Source organism: Podarcis raffonei, chromosome 10 (genome assembly GCF_027172205.1).
Source record: "Podarcis raffonei isolate rPodRaf1 chromosome 10, rPodRaf1.pri, whole genome shotgun sequence".
Classification (NCBI taxonomy): domain Eukaryota; kingdom Metazoa; phylum Chordata; class Lepidosauria; order Squamata; family Lacertidae; genus Podarcis; species Podarcis raffonei.
Window position 1 is genome coordinate 41,622,518 of NC_070611.1, and position 13,840 is coordinate 41,636,357.

General features: G+C 40.1%; 1 protein-coding gene across 8 annotated transcripts in view; it reads left to right on the forward strand.

Annotated features, from left to right (window-relative positions):
• CFAP54 (cilia and flagella associated protein 54) overlaps positions 1-13,840 on the forward strand; it is a 106,751-nt gene that overhangs the window by 23,035 nt on the left and 69,876 nt on the right. For all 8 annotated transcript variants that reach the window (XM_053404981.1, XM_053404977.1, XM_053404980.1 and 5 more), the window contains 8 exons: positions 1,720-1,854; positions 2,525-2,675; positions 5,386-5,456; positions 6,040-6,168; positions 7,860-7,992; positions 9,672-9,746; positions 9,840-9,958; positions 11,557-11,727. In XM_053404981.1, the coding sequence (XP_053260956.1) occupies positions 1,720-1,854; positions 2,525-2,675; positions 5,386-5,456; positions 6,040-6,168; positions 7,860-7,992; positions 9,672-9,746; positions 9,840-9,958; positions 11,557-11,727 (984 nt within the window). The remainder of the gene's footprint in view (positions 1-1,719; positions 1,855-2,524; positions 2,676-5,385; positions 5,457-6,039; positions 6,169-7,859; positions 7,993-9,671; positions 9,747-9,839; positions 9,959-11,556; positions 11,728-13,840) is intronic.

Consider the following 13,840-nt stretch of genomic DNA (forward strand, 5'->3'; position numbering starts at 1 on the left):
TAAATTTTTGTTGGGGGGACCCATATTTCAAGTTCCGAGGGGGGATTCCGATCATCTTCTTGCTGCTGCGTTAATATCCACAAATCTGTCCAAATAATGTTCATAATTCTATCCAGTCTTATCTTGCTGTTTCCACATCTCATCTTGTTCGTATATTTTTCTTTTTTCCTTTATGATCTCTTTTCATAATCTCCTTAAGCAGGTAAGCACCAATTATAATCCTGTGTGAATTTTCCGTTCGTCCAATCCTCATATCAAGATGGTTTCTATATATCATCGCTTTCATAAATAACATCACTCTTTCCATCATTAATCTCGCAAATCTGTCGCTCTTAAGCCCCCCTGAGGAGGCTCACCCACAATATAAAAACAACTCTGTTCCTCCTCCCAGGCTTAAGTCTTCCGACAGAACTTGCCAAAATGGTGACGGTATTTTTTACTGCGTCATTCCAAAGCTCTTATACTTTCCGCAATCTTCTTAAAACATGCTTTGGTTAGAAAATTATCTCCACACAGCCTTAAATCCACAGCTTAAGTCATTTAAACGACATTTCTGACTTGTGACTTGTGGGGGGGGGGATTCTTGGTTAATCACATAGAGAAAAGAAAGGAAAGTTTTTCCCCCTCCCCCATCCAGTCCATGCCGAACATACCGAGCCTTGGTGTGTCTTCTCATGATTTATTCTTGCTCCTCCGACCCGTCTTGTTTATCAGAGATCTCTTCAGTTAGCAGTCTTTACTCCCCCTTCTTCCTTGAAATATGTGCATTCGCTTCCTCCTAATTGTTTCTTTTGAAGTTACTGCAGCTAGGGGCGCGGACCAGAGACAGCATCCAGGAGCGCCGAGATCCATAGGAGGGCTTTCTGCCTAGTGCCCCCACCCCCACAAATTTGGGGGTGGTATAGGGCACAGCAGGCAAGGGCAGTCCCCCCCCCAGGCTTGGGGGGGGCAGGGAGGCTGTTTACTCCCATCACAGCCTCTTAATTACCTCGTGTGGGTCGGAGAGATGTTATTGTCAGCCATCTTTCGATGCGCCCCTAGTGGCCCCCCTCTGGATGTACTGATGATCTCACTTGGTATAAGACAGTTTCCTGTGCAACACTTTAAGGAAACTTTCTAAAACAACAACAACACTATGTTGCAAACAGAAGCACAGGGTCGTTCTGAAGTACTGAGATGTAATGGGAGCTTGTTAGAAAATAATGGCAGCTACCATACAAAATATAAAAAGAGAATTCCAGGCTTGTTCACAATACTGAGCCTCTTTACACGTTTGTGTGCTTGCACATATCTGTAGCATACCAACGAATGCGTGTTGGTCCATTCCTTTGCTCTTCAGCTCTGGCTGTCTGCCCCTTTGGTACCACCTACTTTTCCTTCCTTCTTTCTGTTGGGGAATTATGTCCCCTAAGGGTGGTTACCAAAAACATAATGACATTGCAACTTTTTATTTCCAGGTCAGAGGATGAGATGGTGGCAGGAGCAGAAAGTGCTCCATCTTCTCCCTTTTTAAGCAGTTGGCGATGCGGTGCTTTGTTCACCAAGCAGGAGAAGTCTGAGGAGGAGGCAGTGACCCATTTGGCTTGCTGGGAGGGAAGAGAAGGAGGAGATACTAGTGTTCAATCCTGCAAATGCATTCTTGGGTTTTTTAATTATTTTGTGACTTCACACCCTCAAAAGCCAGGTAGTTGAAATCTTTGAAAAATACCTTTTCCTCAGGTTCTCCTGCCAGACAGAGAAATGATGACAGATGCAACCATGTTTTTGTGGCAAAAGTGTAAAATTGCAATTCTGAGGATCCAAAATAGCGGAAGCTATTTCTTAAAGTCTCTTCATAAATACCAGACAGCCAAGGTAAACCTTTATCATAACTCATATTGATTAAGGTTAATTATGTATCACACATCCAGCTATCTACAAATGCTCCTGTGGTGTTGGTAATGACGCATGCTCATTAGTACTCTACCTGTTCAGTATAAATAGCTATACTCTTTACATGCAGGGCAGTTTCTATAAGAGAAATGAAAGGTCAGTTTGACTGGCACAGAAACTTGAAAACTAAGAGAGGAAAAGGTATAAGATGTGGAGGAGCTTCAACTTAGAGTTTTTGAAGCAACCAGTGGCCTGACAAGCAAAGGTTTGCTAGCAGCTTGAGAAGCAGGGACCCAGGAGAGTGTGACTGTTCCATGCCATTACTGATAGTTGAGTCCATCCCTCCATGCTGAGGAAAAGTCAGTGGTACTATGGCAGTCTCCTCTAGCTTGACAGTGATACTGTCCTCCATAGGCAGGTGGCTTTAAAGAACATAGATGAGGTCCAGGGCATTGGATCTATGTCTGAAGGGGAAATCAAGGACTCTGCACCTCACAGATGGGACAATTCATTGTGTTGTGACTCTGTCCTTCATTCTAGGAAATGCAGCCTCCCATATCCATGTCACACAGTTTCTCGCCACATTTCATTCACAATTTTTAAATAACTTTAAATAAAAATGTAAAATGGTTTAATATTTTTTCCTCCTTAGTGGGTCCACATACTTTATGTAATTAATGAAGTGATTCATGCCATTAATCTTGGAGATACTAATACTGTGGTAATGGCAGAAGTTGCATTACGGCTAACATCAGTGATGGAGACTATTGCAGACTTCACAATCAAATGTGGAACCGCATCAGGTATAGTCTTTATGAAAACATTGGTTGGTTATAGCTAGGAACATTCTGTTACTGGAGGCCTCAGCAGCATGTGGTTCTGACCTAAGGAAGGGAAAGGTTAGATCTGGGCAAGCAGGACAAGGCAAGGCAAAGCAAAGCAAAGCAGGGCAAGGAGATGCGAGGATTTCAGGATTCACTGGCACTCCAGACAGCTCTCTCCAGAGCTTAGTTTAAAATCTTGAATGTTGTTTCAGCACTGAAGTTTTTTCAGTCCTCTAGGCTGCATTCTGCTATGGGCAGGCTCCTGGAGGTCACTTACCAGTAGTGGGTGTGGCCAGAGACAAAAGCAGCCAGGGCAACAAATGTGCCATTGTACAGTAGCTTACATTTGAGCCATGCAGAAGCTAGAAGTTCCTATACATCAGTCTTTCCATCCTCCCTCCCGACAAGCAAGAGGTATTATTACAATTAAGGATACATTACAGCCAAGTAAAAGCACTTGTGGGGGACACGGAGCTGGGCTTTGCGGGAGCAGGGTGGCGTAGGAAAAACAGATGTAGCCTGAGGCCAGATATATCTGCACTCTGTCTATGAACTTGAGTCTCCCCTGCCCCCAGTTTAGACAATGCACAATTGCCACATAATGCAGTGAAGATTGAGCAGTCGTTCTTTGAAGCCTGAATGCTACCTTTTATTATTTTATTTTACTTTTATTTGTATCCTACTTTTAAAACCAATTATCAAAGGGGTTTATAGGAAATAAAATGTGTCAATACTAAAACAGCACTAAAATATACGTAGAGCACAAAAATGCACTTGCGTTAAACTAACAACGGAAGCAACTGTGAAATTGCATCCTGAAACAAAAAGGGTTTTGGTAACCATCTTATGGGAAAGGAAGGAGCTTGTTAGATTTCCTGAAGGAGAAGATTCCTTAATACTCATCTGCTAAAGAGACAAAAGAGCAGGCTTCCTATGCTGACTTCAGGGCCCTTAAAATAACCTATCCCTCTGTGAATTCCATAGGAGCTCAGATATGTTTTGATCATGAACTACATTTGTAGAACTGTTCCTTTCCTCAAATAAGAGCTTTTACCCAAACTGTATAAAATACTTAATGACCTCTAAGCTATTCGCAACAATATTAAAAATAGATGGGAAAATGTTTTTCAAGAGAGTATAAGTGAATTTCAGTAAAAACTTGTATATCTAGACTCTAGAGGGACTGAATTATGCAGTTGATGTTATTGTTTAAGAAAATGCAGGCAAATGAATGTAGTGATGTTATTTTACATTAGCAGCGATAAAGATGATATATGGAACTGTTCATGTGAGATGTTGGTAGTGTGGGGAGACTATAGTAGGAGTTAAAACACATATGGGGAACTTGTAAATGTGTAGTACTTTTTTGTAAGAACATAATAAAAGGAATTGAATAACAATTGTGATAGCATTGCCTGTAGATAATTAAGTTTTATTGTACAACAAATTTTAAGATAAGAGCTATAGAAAGCAAGTGTCTTAAGTAATCCGTAATGTTATTAGCCTCCCACATTTTGGTTGCAACACACTGAAATAAAATAAAAAAGTCCTTTGAGGGATAGAAATGGGTAAGAAAGATATAGGAAGTGGTAGCCATGCTGAAACATAAACATGTATGGGACCGATCAAATTGGAACAATTTTTTAAAAAGCATTTGCTTTTCTTTCTCAACTTTGAACTTGCCAGGAGCAAATAACTTTTATAACTACGTTTCTATCAGTGCTGTTCTAGACATGCCTACTCACAAGTAAGACCCATTGAGGTTAGCAGGTCTTAACTCCCAGGTAAATGAGTATAGGACTGAAGCCTAAATGTTATATGTGTAGAGAATTGCATATATTTTCTTTATCTCCAGGTGGCTAAACTGTGGCCCTCCAGATGTTTTTGGATTACAATCCAAATCATCCCTGACCATAGACTGTGTTGGCTGGGGCTGATTGGAGCTGGAGTCCAACAACATCTGGCGAGCCACAGGCTTGCTACCCCTGCTTTACATAAATGAGGGTTTTTTTCTTTTCCTTTTTTCAAATTCAGTGCTTCTATGCAGGGCTTTAAAGCTTTATATCATACTGGTATTGCAGCAGTGTTGAGATTACCCTAGCAGAAAGTTTTGCCAGAATAACTCTGGTGCTACCCAGTATAAAGTCCTCCATGTCGGCATATTTCAAGTGAGCTGGCGCTGGGGACTTGGCTGAGATTCTTAAGCAGTTGATTGCACTGTTCTTTCTTTAAAATTTTAATTTTAATGAGTTGGTTTGCCAACAGGCCTGGTGCCTGAAACCAGCTCCATGTAGAACACATCCTTGGGGATCTTGCCATCTTCCATTGTCTTCTGAAAGAGACGGATGCCAATGAGAATATTTTAGTGGGAAAACTATGGTTTCGAAATATAATATTTCTGATACCTGATAAATGAAACTACAGAATAATTTAGGAAGCATTTCTCTAGGACTGCAGTCTGTTTAGCATTAGCCTCTGTGAAAAGTGCTGTACATTACATTGACATTTGCATTGTATGACATTTATGTGCAGCTGCTGAGTTCTGGACAAAAAGCTACTTTGTCAATGCATGAGAAATATTTGCCATTGTAGAAACAAGGTAACAAACTAGAGGACTTCACTGCTGGAGTCTTTGGTTAATATATCTAGTACTGTGTCCCTTTCTAACTTGATTTCTCCGCCTCTTTAGTGCCAATAGAAAAAAATGATGCTGCATTGGTTTTGGAGTACTGTGTTGAAGATGTTCCTTCATTAATACAGGTATAGTATCCTTTTCTGCTAGACTAAGATATGCCACTGCTTAATATTCATAATTTTGAATGGAGGTAACAGGTAAGGAAAACCGATAGGAAAGTGTGATATATCTATCTATCTATCTATCTATCTATCTATCTATCATCTCAGGTTTTCTCCCAGGTACTCTCGGGTGAGTGTGGGAGCAGGGCATGAGTTTCTCCATCTTTACAAACTCACAGTTCCTTAATTTCATAGTATCAACACATCCTACGTATGTGTTGCATTGACCTTTGCTGTGTATATAGACCCACATTTAACCAGAACCAAATAATGTGGATAAAAGAAGCCAAAACTAGAAATAATGGTTAGCAAGTTGGGAATTGTTTGCATGATTGTTGGGGCAGGAATAATCTTGTGCATGCAATTTGAATAATCTTAGCAATTATCTACTAGCTTTTAGCTGGTGAGCAAATTGTTCATATGGACCCAAAAAGATTTCATTTTGCTTCTCTCCTTTTTATTTCTAGTTCTTAAATTTGTCTTGGAACCAACATCAGTAGCTTTCCAATTTTCATTTTTATTAATCTAATGTGTGGACTCCTTTTAGAAATCTCCATCAGAACAGTTGCATTTGGCTTATGAGTACCTGGACAGAGCAATTAATGCAATGAATCGAGCTCGCCTAATTACGCTTTTGCCTGATGGTACATCGGTGCTTGATAACTGCTGCAAAAAGGTATGAGCTTCAAGTAAGAAACTGATGTGAACCACAACGCTCAGATTTGCTTGGCCCATTGAGAGCACCCCCTTTCCCACTCTTTCTTTCCACTTTCTCATCCCATTTTCTTTCTGAGCCAGTGTGGTGTAGTGGTTAAGAGTGGTAGTCTCGTAATCTGGGGAACCGGGTTCGCGTCTCCACTCCTCCACATGCAGCTGCTGGGTGACCTTGGGCCAGTCACACTTCTTTGAAGTCTCTCAGCCCCACTCACCTCACAGAGTTTTTGTTGTGGGGGAGGAAGCGAAAGGAGATTGTTAGCCGCTTTGAGACTCCTGAAGGGGAGTGAAAGGCGGGATATCAAATCCAAACACCTCTTCTTCTTCTTCTTCTTCTTCTTCTTCTTCTTCTTCTTCTTCTTCTTCTCCTCTCACCCCTAAACTGCTTAAGCATCTGATCTATATATCTCACATTTTTTTTCACCAATTCTCTTAACAATTTTCAGTGGAGCTTTTTCATTCTACTGAAATTATTTCATCCATATATTTTTTTTTACTTGTCCATCTGCAATGCCATATTTCTCATATCTTCCTCCTCTATGTGTCATTCTGGGGAAAATAATGGGAGCTTGACTGCTAAGAGGGAAGCTTTGCTGCCACTGTTGCCTGTGGCAGTGGCAAAATAGACAACACAAACATATATAACACTTCTCTCACACAGCACAAACATGCTTCTATCTCCCAAGTGCATCTCTTTCTCTCTCACACACACATCCATAGGGATTTGTCTGGGTAGGGATTTTTTAATAACTTTCTAAATAACAGGGTGGGGATTTTTAAATAACTGATCCCCACTCCATTGTTTCACTTATTCAAATGTCTCTTCAGGAGTTGTGTCAGAGTTGTATACAACCTAGCTTAATAGGGTAGAATTGAGTTTCTCACTATGACTATCATTCCATCCATGTAAGCCTTTCCACTTGCCAGGCAGAACAATCTCCCTCGTCCCCTCCTTGTGTGTACTGTTACAGTCAAACCTCAGTTCCCAAACACCTCCGTTATCGTACGTTTTGGCTCCTGAACGCCAAAAGCCCAGAAGTAAATACTCCAGCTTTTGAACATTTTTTGGACCAGAACGTCCAACGCTGCTTCCGCTTGAGTGCAAGAAGCTCTTGCAACCAATCAGAAGCCACACTTCGGTTGTCGAACATTTCGGAAATCGAACGTTCTTCCGGAACAGATTACGTTGGACAACCGAGGTTTGACTGTATAAGGGGTCTCACCCTCCAAAGCAGATTTGGGGAAAGGAGAGTAGAGAAGTCCTGTTGAACTAGGGAGAGCCATTGCATTGGCTTCCGTCAGAGCAGCAGGTTAGTTGATTCTGTCTCTAAATGTTTGACCAAAGATTCAATAATTTGGCATGTGATATCTATTTCTGTAGGTGCAAATACAACTTTTGCACACTATAGGAAAATTAGAAGGCTCTCACATGTATTAACTGGATATGTGTGGATTGCGTGTGTCTCTGTGTGTAATGTTTATTTCCATGCTCTGTCCCATCTGTTCTTTATTTATTTGTGATTATTATTGCCCTTTGTGAGGGTTTTTTAATGGAACCCAAAAAAGCAATTTTTTAAGAATCGTCACCAGTAACACTGAGAAATACCCCCTAAAATGTTTAAAACTGAATTTTGTTTAATTCCTTTCTATCAGAATTGGAACAAATGGTCAGCATATGACATCAATGAAAAATCCGTAATAGGAAACAATTTTATTATGGATTTACACATTGAACTTATTCAGGCTCAGCATCGAGTAGCTGTTAAACTTCTTAACTTGCCACAAGGTAAGATTAAATAAAACTGACTGATGCCATGTTTTAGTAAAAGATTTTCGCGGAGGAAGACCAGTACAGCTTTATGGTAATAGGATGTAAAATATTGCCCATTGTATATATTTTTTAAAGCTCAGTGGTTTCCTGGCTATTTTGGTGGATGTGGATGACTGTTGTCCAATGTAGTACCTACACTGTATGTAAAATACATATTCAAAGTGCAGTGTTTATTGCTAAAAATAAGAGAATTTTCTACCCAGCTAGGTTATCTATTCCTCTTATAGTACATGTAACATGGTTGCAGAAGTGCCTTCTCAAAAGTGCATATGTATTAGTATTGATGAATACCACACCATTTTGTAAACACTATTTTTTTACATTAAATTTTCAAATAAATTTCATTACACTCCCCAGTATCCCAGCACTGGAGTGTTTATCTATTGTGTGGCTGGGAACTGGAGATTGATCTGTTGGTTTCCCAAGCCTGTGTCACATGGCTCATTTGGGCTATGGCGTGACCCAGAAGTGAAAGCTGAGGCTGGTTTTCTCTGGCCCAAGGGTTGGAGAAGGATTTGTTGCCATATTGTGGGACATGATCGCCTTTGAAAGGAGATGAAGGCTGCCCAGTAGCGGGGAGAGCTATTCAGCAAGCTGAAGCAATTCACCAATCAACAGATCCATCCTCTTGGGTTGGAAATGTCTGTCAAAAAGACTTGGAAGATTAGCTGCCACCAAGATAGAATACAGAGGGACCATTAGAAACCTACTGCAGTAGTACTGCCCTTTAAAAAGCTAGGAGGGGCACCAGGGTCACAGGGAAAGAAATTGTACCACTTTGCTTGTTTCTACACCTTTCCTTCATCTTGAGTTTTCCTGCGGGACAGTGGATGAAGCTGGGCTATTGAGCCAGATTACTTAATTTTAGTTTTGTTTTTGTTTTTTAAAAAGCAAGACGACGCTCTCTCTCAGAATTACAGTACCATTTCATGAACCCCTGATTTAAATCTTTTAGTGTTAAGTATAAGTGAGTAAAAAAATCATTTGAAGATCATTAGGAAGCATCCTAAGCATCCACTTTCAATACAAGGAAGGCATTCATTTTGCATTCTGTCTATCTTGTTCTTCCATGAGTAGCTTTTGAGTTTCGAGTTCTGTTATGCTGCAAGCATCTGGCACCCTCATTCTAAACCAGGAATAATCCAAATATTGGGCCTAAATAAACCTTTTCCATTCATCTCATGGAAATTATTGCTGTGGGTACACAGGTGTTTCCAAAAACAAATTTGCAAACTGTGGATAATATACTTGCATCTTGAAACATCTATATGCAAATGCAGTGGGGCCCACCTGCCCACTCAGGACTCCTGGTGCTTGCACTCAGGTGCAGAAAGGTGATATCCACCCCATTTGTTGCAATGCTACACCTGCATCTTTTGAGTAGCAGCTGTATCTGCAGCAACTGTGTGTGCCGAGCAGTGTGTGAAGCCACCCAGGCTTCATAAAAGGAATGCATTTTTGCATACTTCAGTGTACACTCTAGTTTTATATCTGAAGAGTCAAATGAAATGAAACAGAAAAGTAATCCTCATGCCATGGTGGGATGATAAATACAGGACTCGTATAGAATCTAATGTATTATGTTGTTTTAAGCAAATGACATTAGATATAAACTTATGCTTACTTCTTTGTAGGCATTCAGATGGGTGGTAAAAATATCAAATCAAAGGCCACTGCAAAGAATTTACACCAGTTCAAACATTTAACAGGTAATGTACATTAATATGTACTTGTAAAATTAGATTATGGAAACACTGCGCTTTGCCTGATTTACTATTTTACTTTAAACAATTGCTTCACAGAACAAGATGTCACAAATAAAATAAAGAAGAATAAATTGTCCAGAGCTCTCTATTTGATGCAGAAGGCTACACTGATTCCAGTAGGGGCAGCCAGTTCTTCCCCAAAACAGCTGCTTGAGGTAATATAAATTACCTTGCAATTAATTAGTTTGCTGTTGGCATAATTGTATGTTGAAGACTCTGAGGAAATCGTTGGCAATATAAATGTTAAAATTAACAATAGCAGCAAACCTGGCAGGTCTTTTTCTTTTTTTAAAATGTGAGTTTTTAGGAAATCACTTCTCAAAATCATATATCTAAGTGTAATTCTATTTCTATTAAGCATTAACAATGATTCAGGTAAGGTAAAGGTAAAGGGACCCTTGACCATTAGGTCCAGTCGTGGACGACTCGGGGGTTGCGGCACTCATCTCGCTTAATTGGCTGAGGGAGCCGGTGTACAGCTTCCAGGTCATGTGGCCAGTGCGACTAAGCCACTTCTGGCGAACCAGAGCAGCTCACGGAAACGCCATTTACCTTCCCGCCAGAGCGGTACCTATTTATCTACTTGCACTTCGTGCTTTCAAACTGCTAGGTTGGCAGGAGCAGGGACCGAGCAGCAGGTGCTCACCCCGCCGTGGGGATTCAAACCGGGGGTCAGGAACCTCTTTCAGTCTGGAGGCTGTATTCCTGTTTGGGAAACCTTCCAGGGACATGGGTAGAAGAATGTACAGTAGGCTATATTCTAACCACACAAAAATAAGAGGTTTCACCTTACCAGCCCACCAACTCACCCTCCATCAGGCAATCAGTAAGCATTATTACAGGTCAAGGACACATTCCTACCAGGCATTTCTTCCCTGGAATCCACTTTTGGGTTTATAAACAACAAGACAAATAACAGTTGGAGGTCTATTACATCATGCTGTTTTCAGTTCCAGATAATAAATTTATTTATGTATAAATGTATAGAAATATTACTTTAGTGAAGAGTTTGGTTAAGATTTTCATGTACTGTACTTGGAACCTATGGGAATATTAACATTCCTACTGGAATGGTTCTTCTCCATTGGGCACCCCCAAGTGGGAACTGTTCCTCCTGTTGCTTGAGGCATGAAAGTGTCATCGGTCCAACAGACCCTCACCCTGGAGTGATAGTTCTTACCCCAACTCTGATAGCTCATTATTATTTCTTTAAATAGAGAACTAAATCAGGGGTTGTATCTAGCGGAAGACTGCCCAATGAATTTGTGATAGACCACTTAGATTTCCTAGGTCCAAGTATAAGGGTTTGTTTAGGCCACTGCTCTTCATTTCAGTTCTGTCTCAGCCCTGATCTTGATGCATTTTCCATATATGTGCACTTTCTGTTCCCAGAGCTATAGCTACAAACCCACTAGGGTGGGAAATGATGATAAAAGAGGAGGGGTAGGACAAAGTCTGGAAAGAGGGGCAATGGCAGAGACCTCTGTAATGAAATTTTGGTAAACAAGGAACAAACTTTAATAACATACCAGAAACAGTGATAGATCACTGGGTGGGGTACAGAATGTGTTCGCTCTTTGCATAAATGTCACATAAATAGTGTGTCCAGGCACGCACTAAAAATGTTGTATTCCTGACTGTTCTTATTCTCTGCCCTATGAATCAGCTGTTCTTTATATTTATTCTTTCTGTTTGCGTCTGAAATACAGTATATGTAAGCCAAATAACATTCTTGAGCCTTTTTAAATCTTAGGAAGCACTTACTCTAATACAGAAAGCAGAAGCTGAACAAAATGCAATACGTTCTGCTTTCTTGCAACCTGCAAGTAGCGCGAAAAGCAAAGTTCCACCTCCTCCTATATTGCTGTCCAGATCACACAATTCCATGGCTTTTAAACCAGCACCATTTGCTTCAGATGTTAAGGTAATACCTCTTAGCACACTGACACCCACATATATACACTAAACAACATTGGGCCAGTTCGTTGTGCCATGAATATGGCCAAGGGTTGAATGTATCCAACTCTATGGGCAAGTGGAATGGAATCTGCTCATGCAATGGGACTTCACCTTCTCCTCCTCCCTACAGTTCCCCATCTGCCATCAAAATCTACCCTGAATGGTTGCTTCAGAGTGATTTGGGGACTGGAGGAGGGAAAAGAACATGAAGTCCCATTGCGCAAGTAAAAGTCTGCTCATGCCATGTTGGACTCTGACTCATGGATGGCATCCATCACAGTAGTTCTAGTACTACAAGGATTTCATATGCACAACAGAACTCCCTCCCTCTTTTCTCACCATGTGCCCCCCCCCCCCCCCGCTCTGGAGGGTTTGGGGAAACTCCGTAACAGATTTAGGAGGAGTGCAGGGAGAGGAAAGTGGGGGCAAAGGTGGAGTTCCATTTCTAGCAGAAGTACTTGAATACAGTGGTACCTCGGGTTACATACGCTTCAGATTACATACGCTTCAGGTTGCAGACTCCGCTAACCCAGAAATAGTGCTTCAGGTTAAGAACTTTGCTTCAGGATGAGAACAGAAATTGTGCTCCGGCAGTGCGGCAGCAGCAGGAGGCCCCATTAGCTAAAGTGGTGCTTCAGGTTAAGAACAGTTTCAGGCTAAGTATGGACCTCTGGAACAAATTAAGTACTTAACCCAAGGTACCACTGTACTGCCATAGTCAATGGGATACACATACTTTTTACACAGAATTATATTTTGCTTGATTATAAGGAATGTGAGTACCTTTTCCCACTTCTTTTTAAATATAATTTTATGTTCAGTTTTCATGGAAGGTGTTCATCCATCAATGAGATAGTTCACTGACAAATCTTAAATGCAAAGTATTTTATGCACGTATTTAAGTATCAACAGAAAGATAAAATTGTGCTCTGGGTATATCCTGCTAAGGTGCAGTTGTTTCTGCACAATGCTTTATGCAAATACAGAGCATTCATCACTAGGTGGCACAATATAGTCACATTTATCCTTTTTGATAAAGTTTTTTAAAAAGGTTTTTAAAATTGTAGATAGTAAACCAGACAATTCATCACTCTAGAACCACATTTTAGAAAATTAATTCATGATTATATTGTTTGACATTCTGAGTTCCAATAAAATACATAAAATATTTAGACAGAAAGTCAATACTGCTCAGTACGTGAACTATAACATACCTGTTTGATTCGAAAATGATCGAGTATTTCATTGAAATTGCTATATTTTGTTTTACAAGTAGCACTATGTTGTATGTCTCACATATTTTAGTTCTGTGGGCTTCTATGACTTCAGTATTTGAAGAAGCCAGTATTTAAGTGTACAGTATATTGTATCAGCACCCGTATGTTGCAGAATTTGTTTCCTAGGGAGGTAACAAATACAATCCAGTGCTTTTTAGAAGGGATTTTCACTAGTGGGGAATGAACTCAGAAGGGCACTTTTAGCCAGTCAAAAGGGGACTTTAAATCATTCATAAACTACAAATTATATAATAAAATACAGTGGCTATATTATTGTTTTAACATTTTATTTATTTATTTATTTACGGCTATTAGCCCATAAATGTTTTAACATTAAATGCAATTTAGGGTGCTTTCAGATAGGGGTTTAATATTGTTCAGATCTGACAAATGGGTGGTTTGCAGCAAGTTCATTTTTTAAATCTTACTGAAATAATCGAAGAAAGAGCAAATGCAGAGTGGTGGTGGGAAATCAGGTCAGAGTTTTGATGTCAGTGATGTCATGTGAAAACTCAAAATTTGGGTGCACGAGGAACACTTATTCTACAATAAACACCTGTCAGGGAGCACCCCTAAGAAATTTAACATGTACATTTAACAACCAACTTAATTTAAAGTAATTATTCACAGCTAGCTGCAGGGGGAAGGAGGGAATGGAAAATTTTCTTTTTGTGAACATTGCAAAATTAAATAGCACTATAATTAGAATCCCATAGTGATTTGGAAAAAAATTTCCCAGCAACATACTGTTTAAGTGCCAGGTATTATAGAGCAATCCTAAACATTTTTACTTTGATGTTC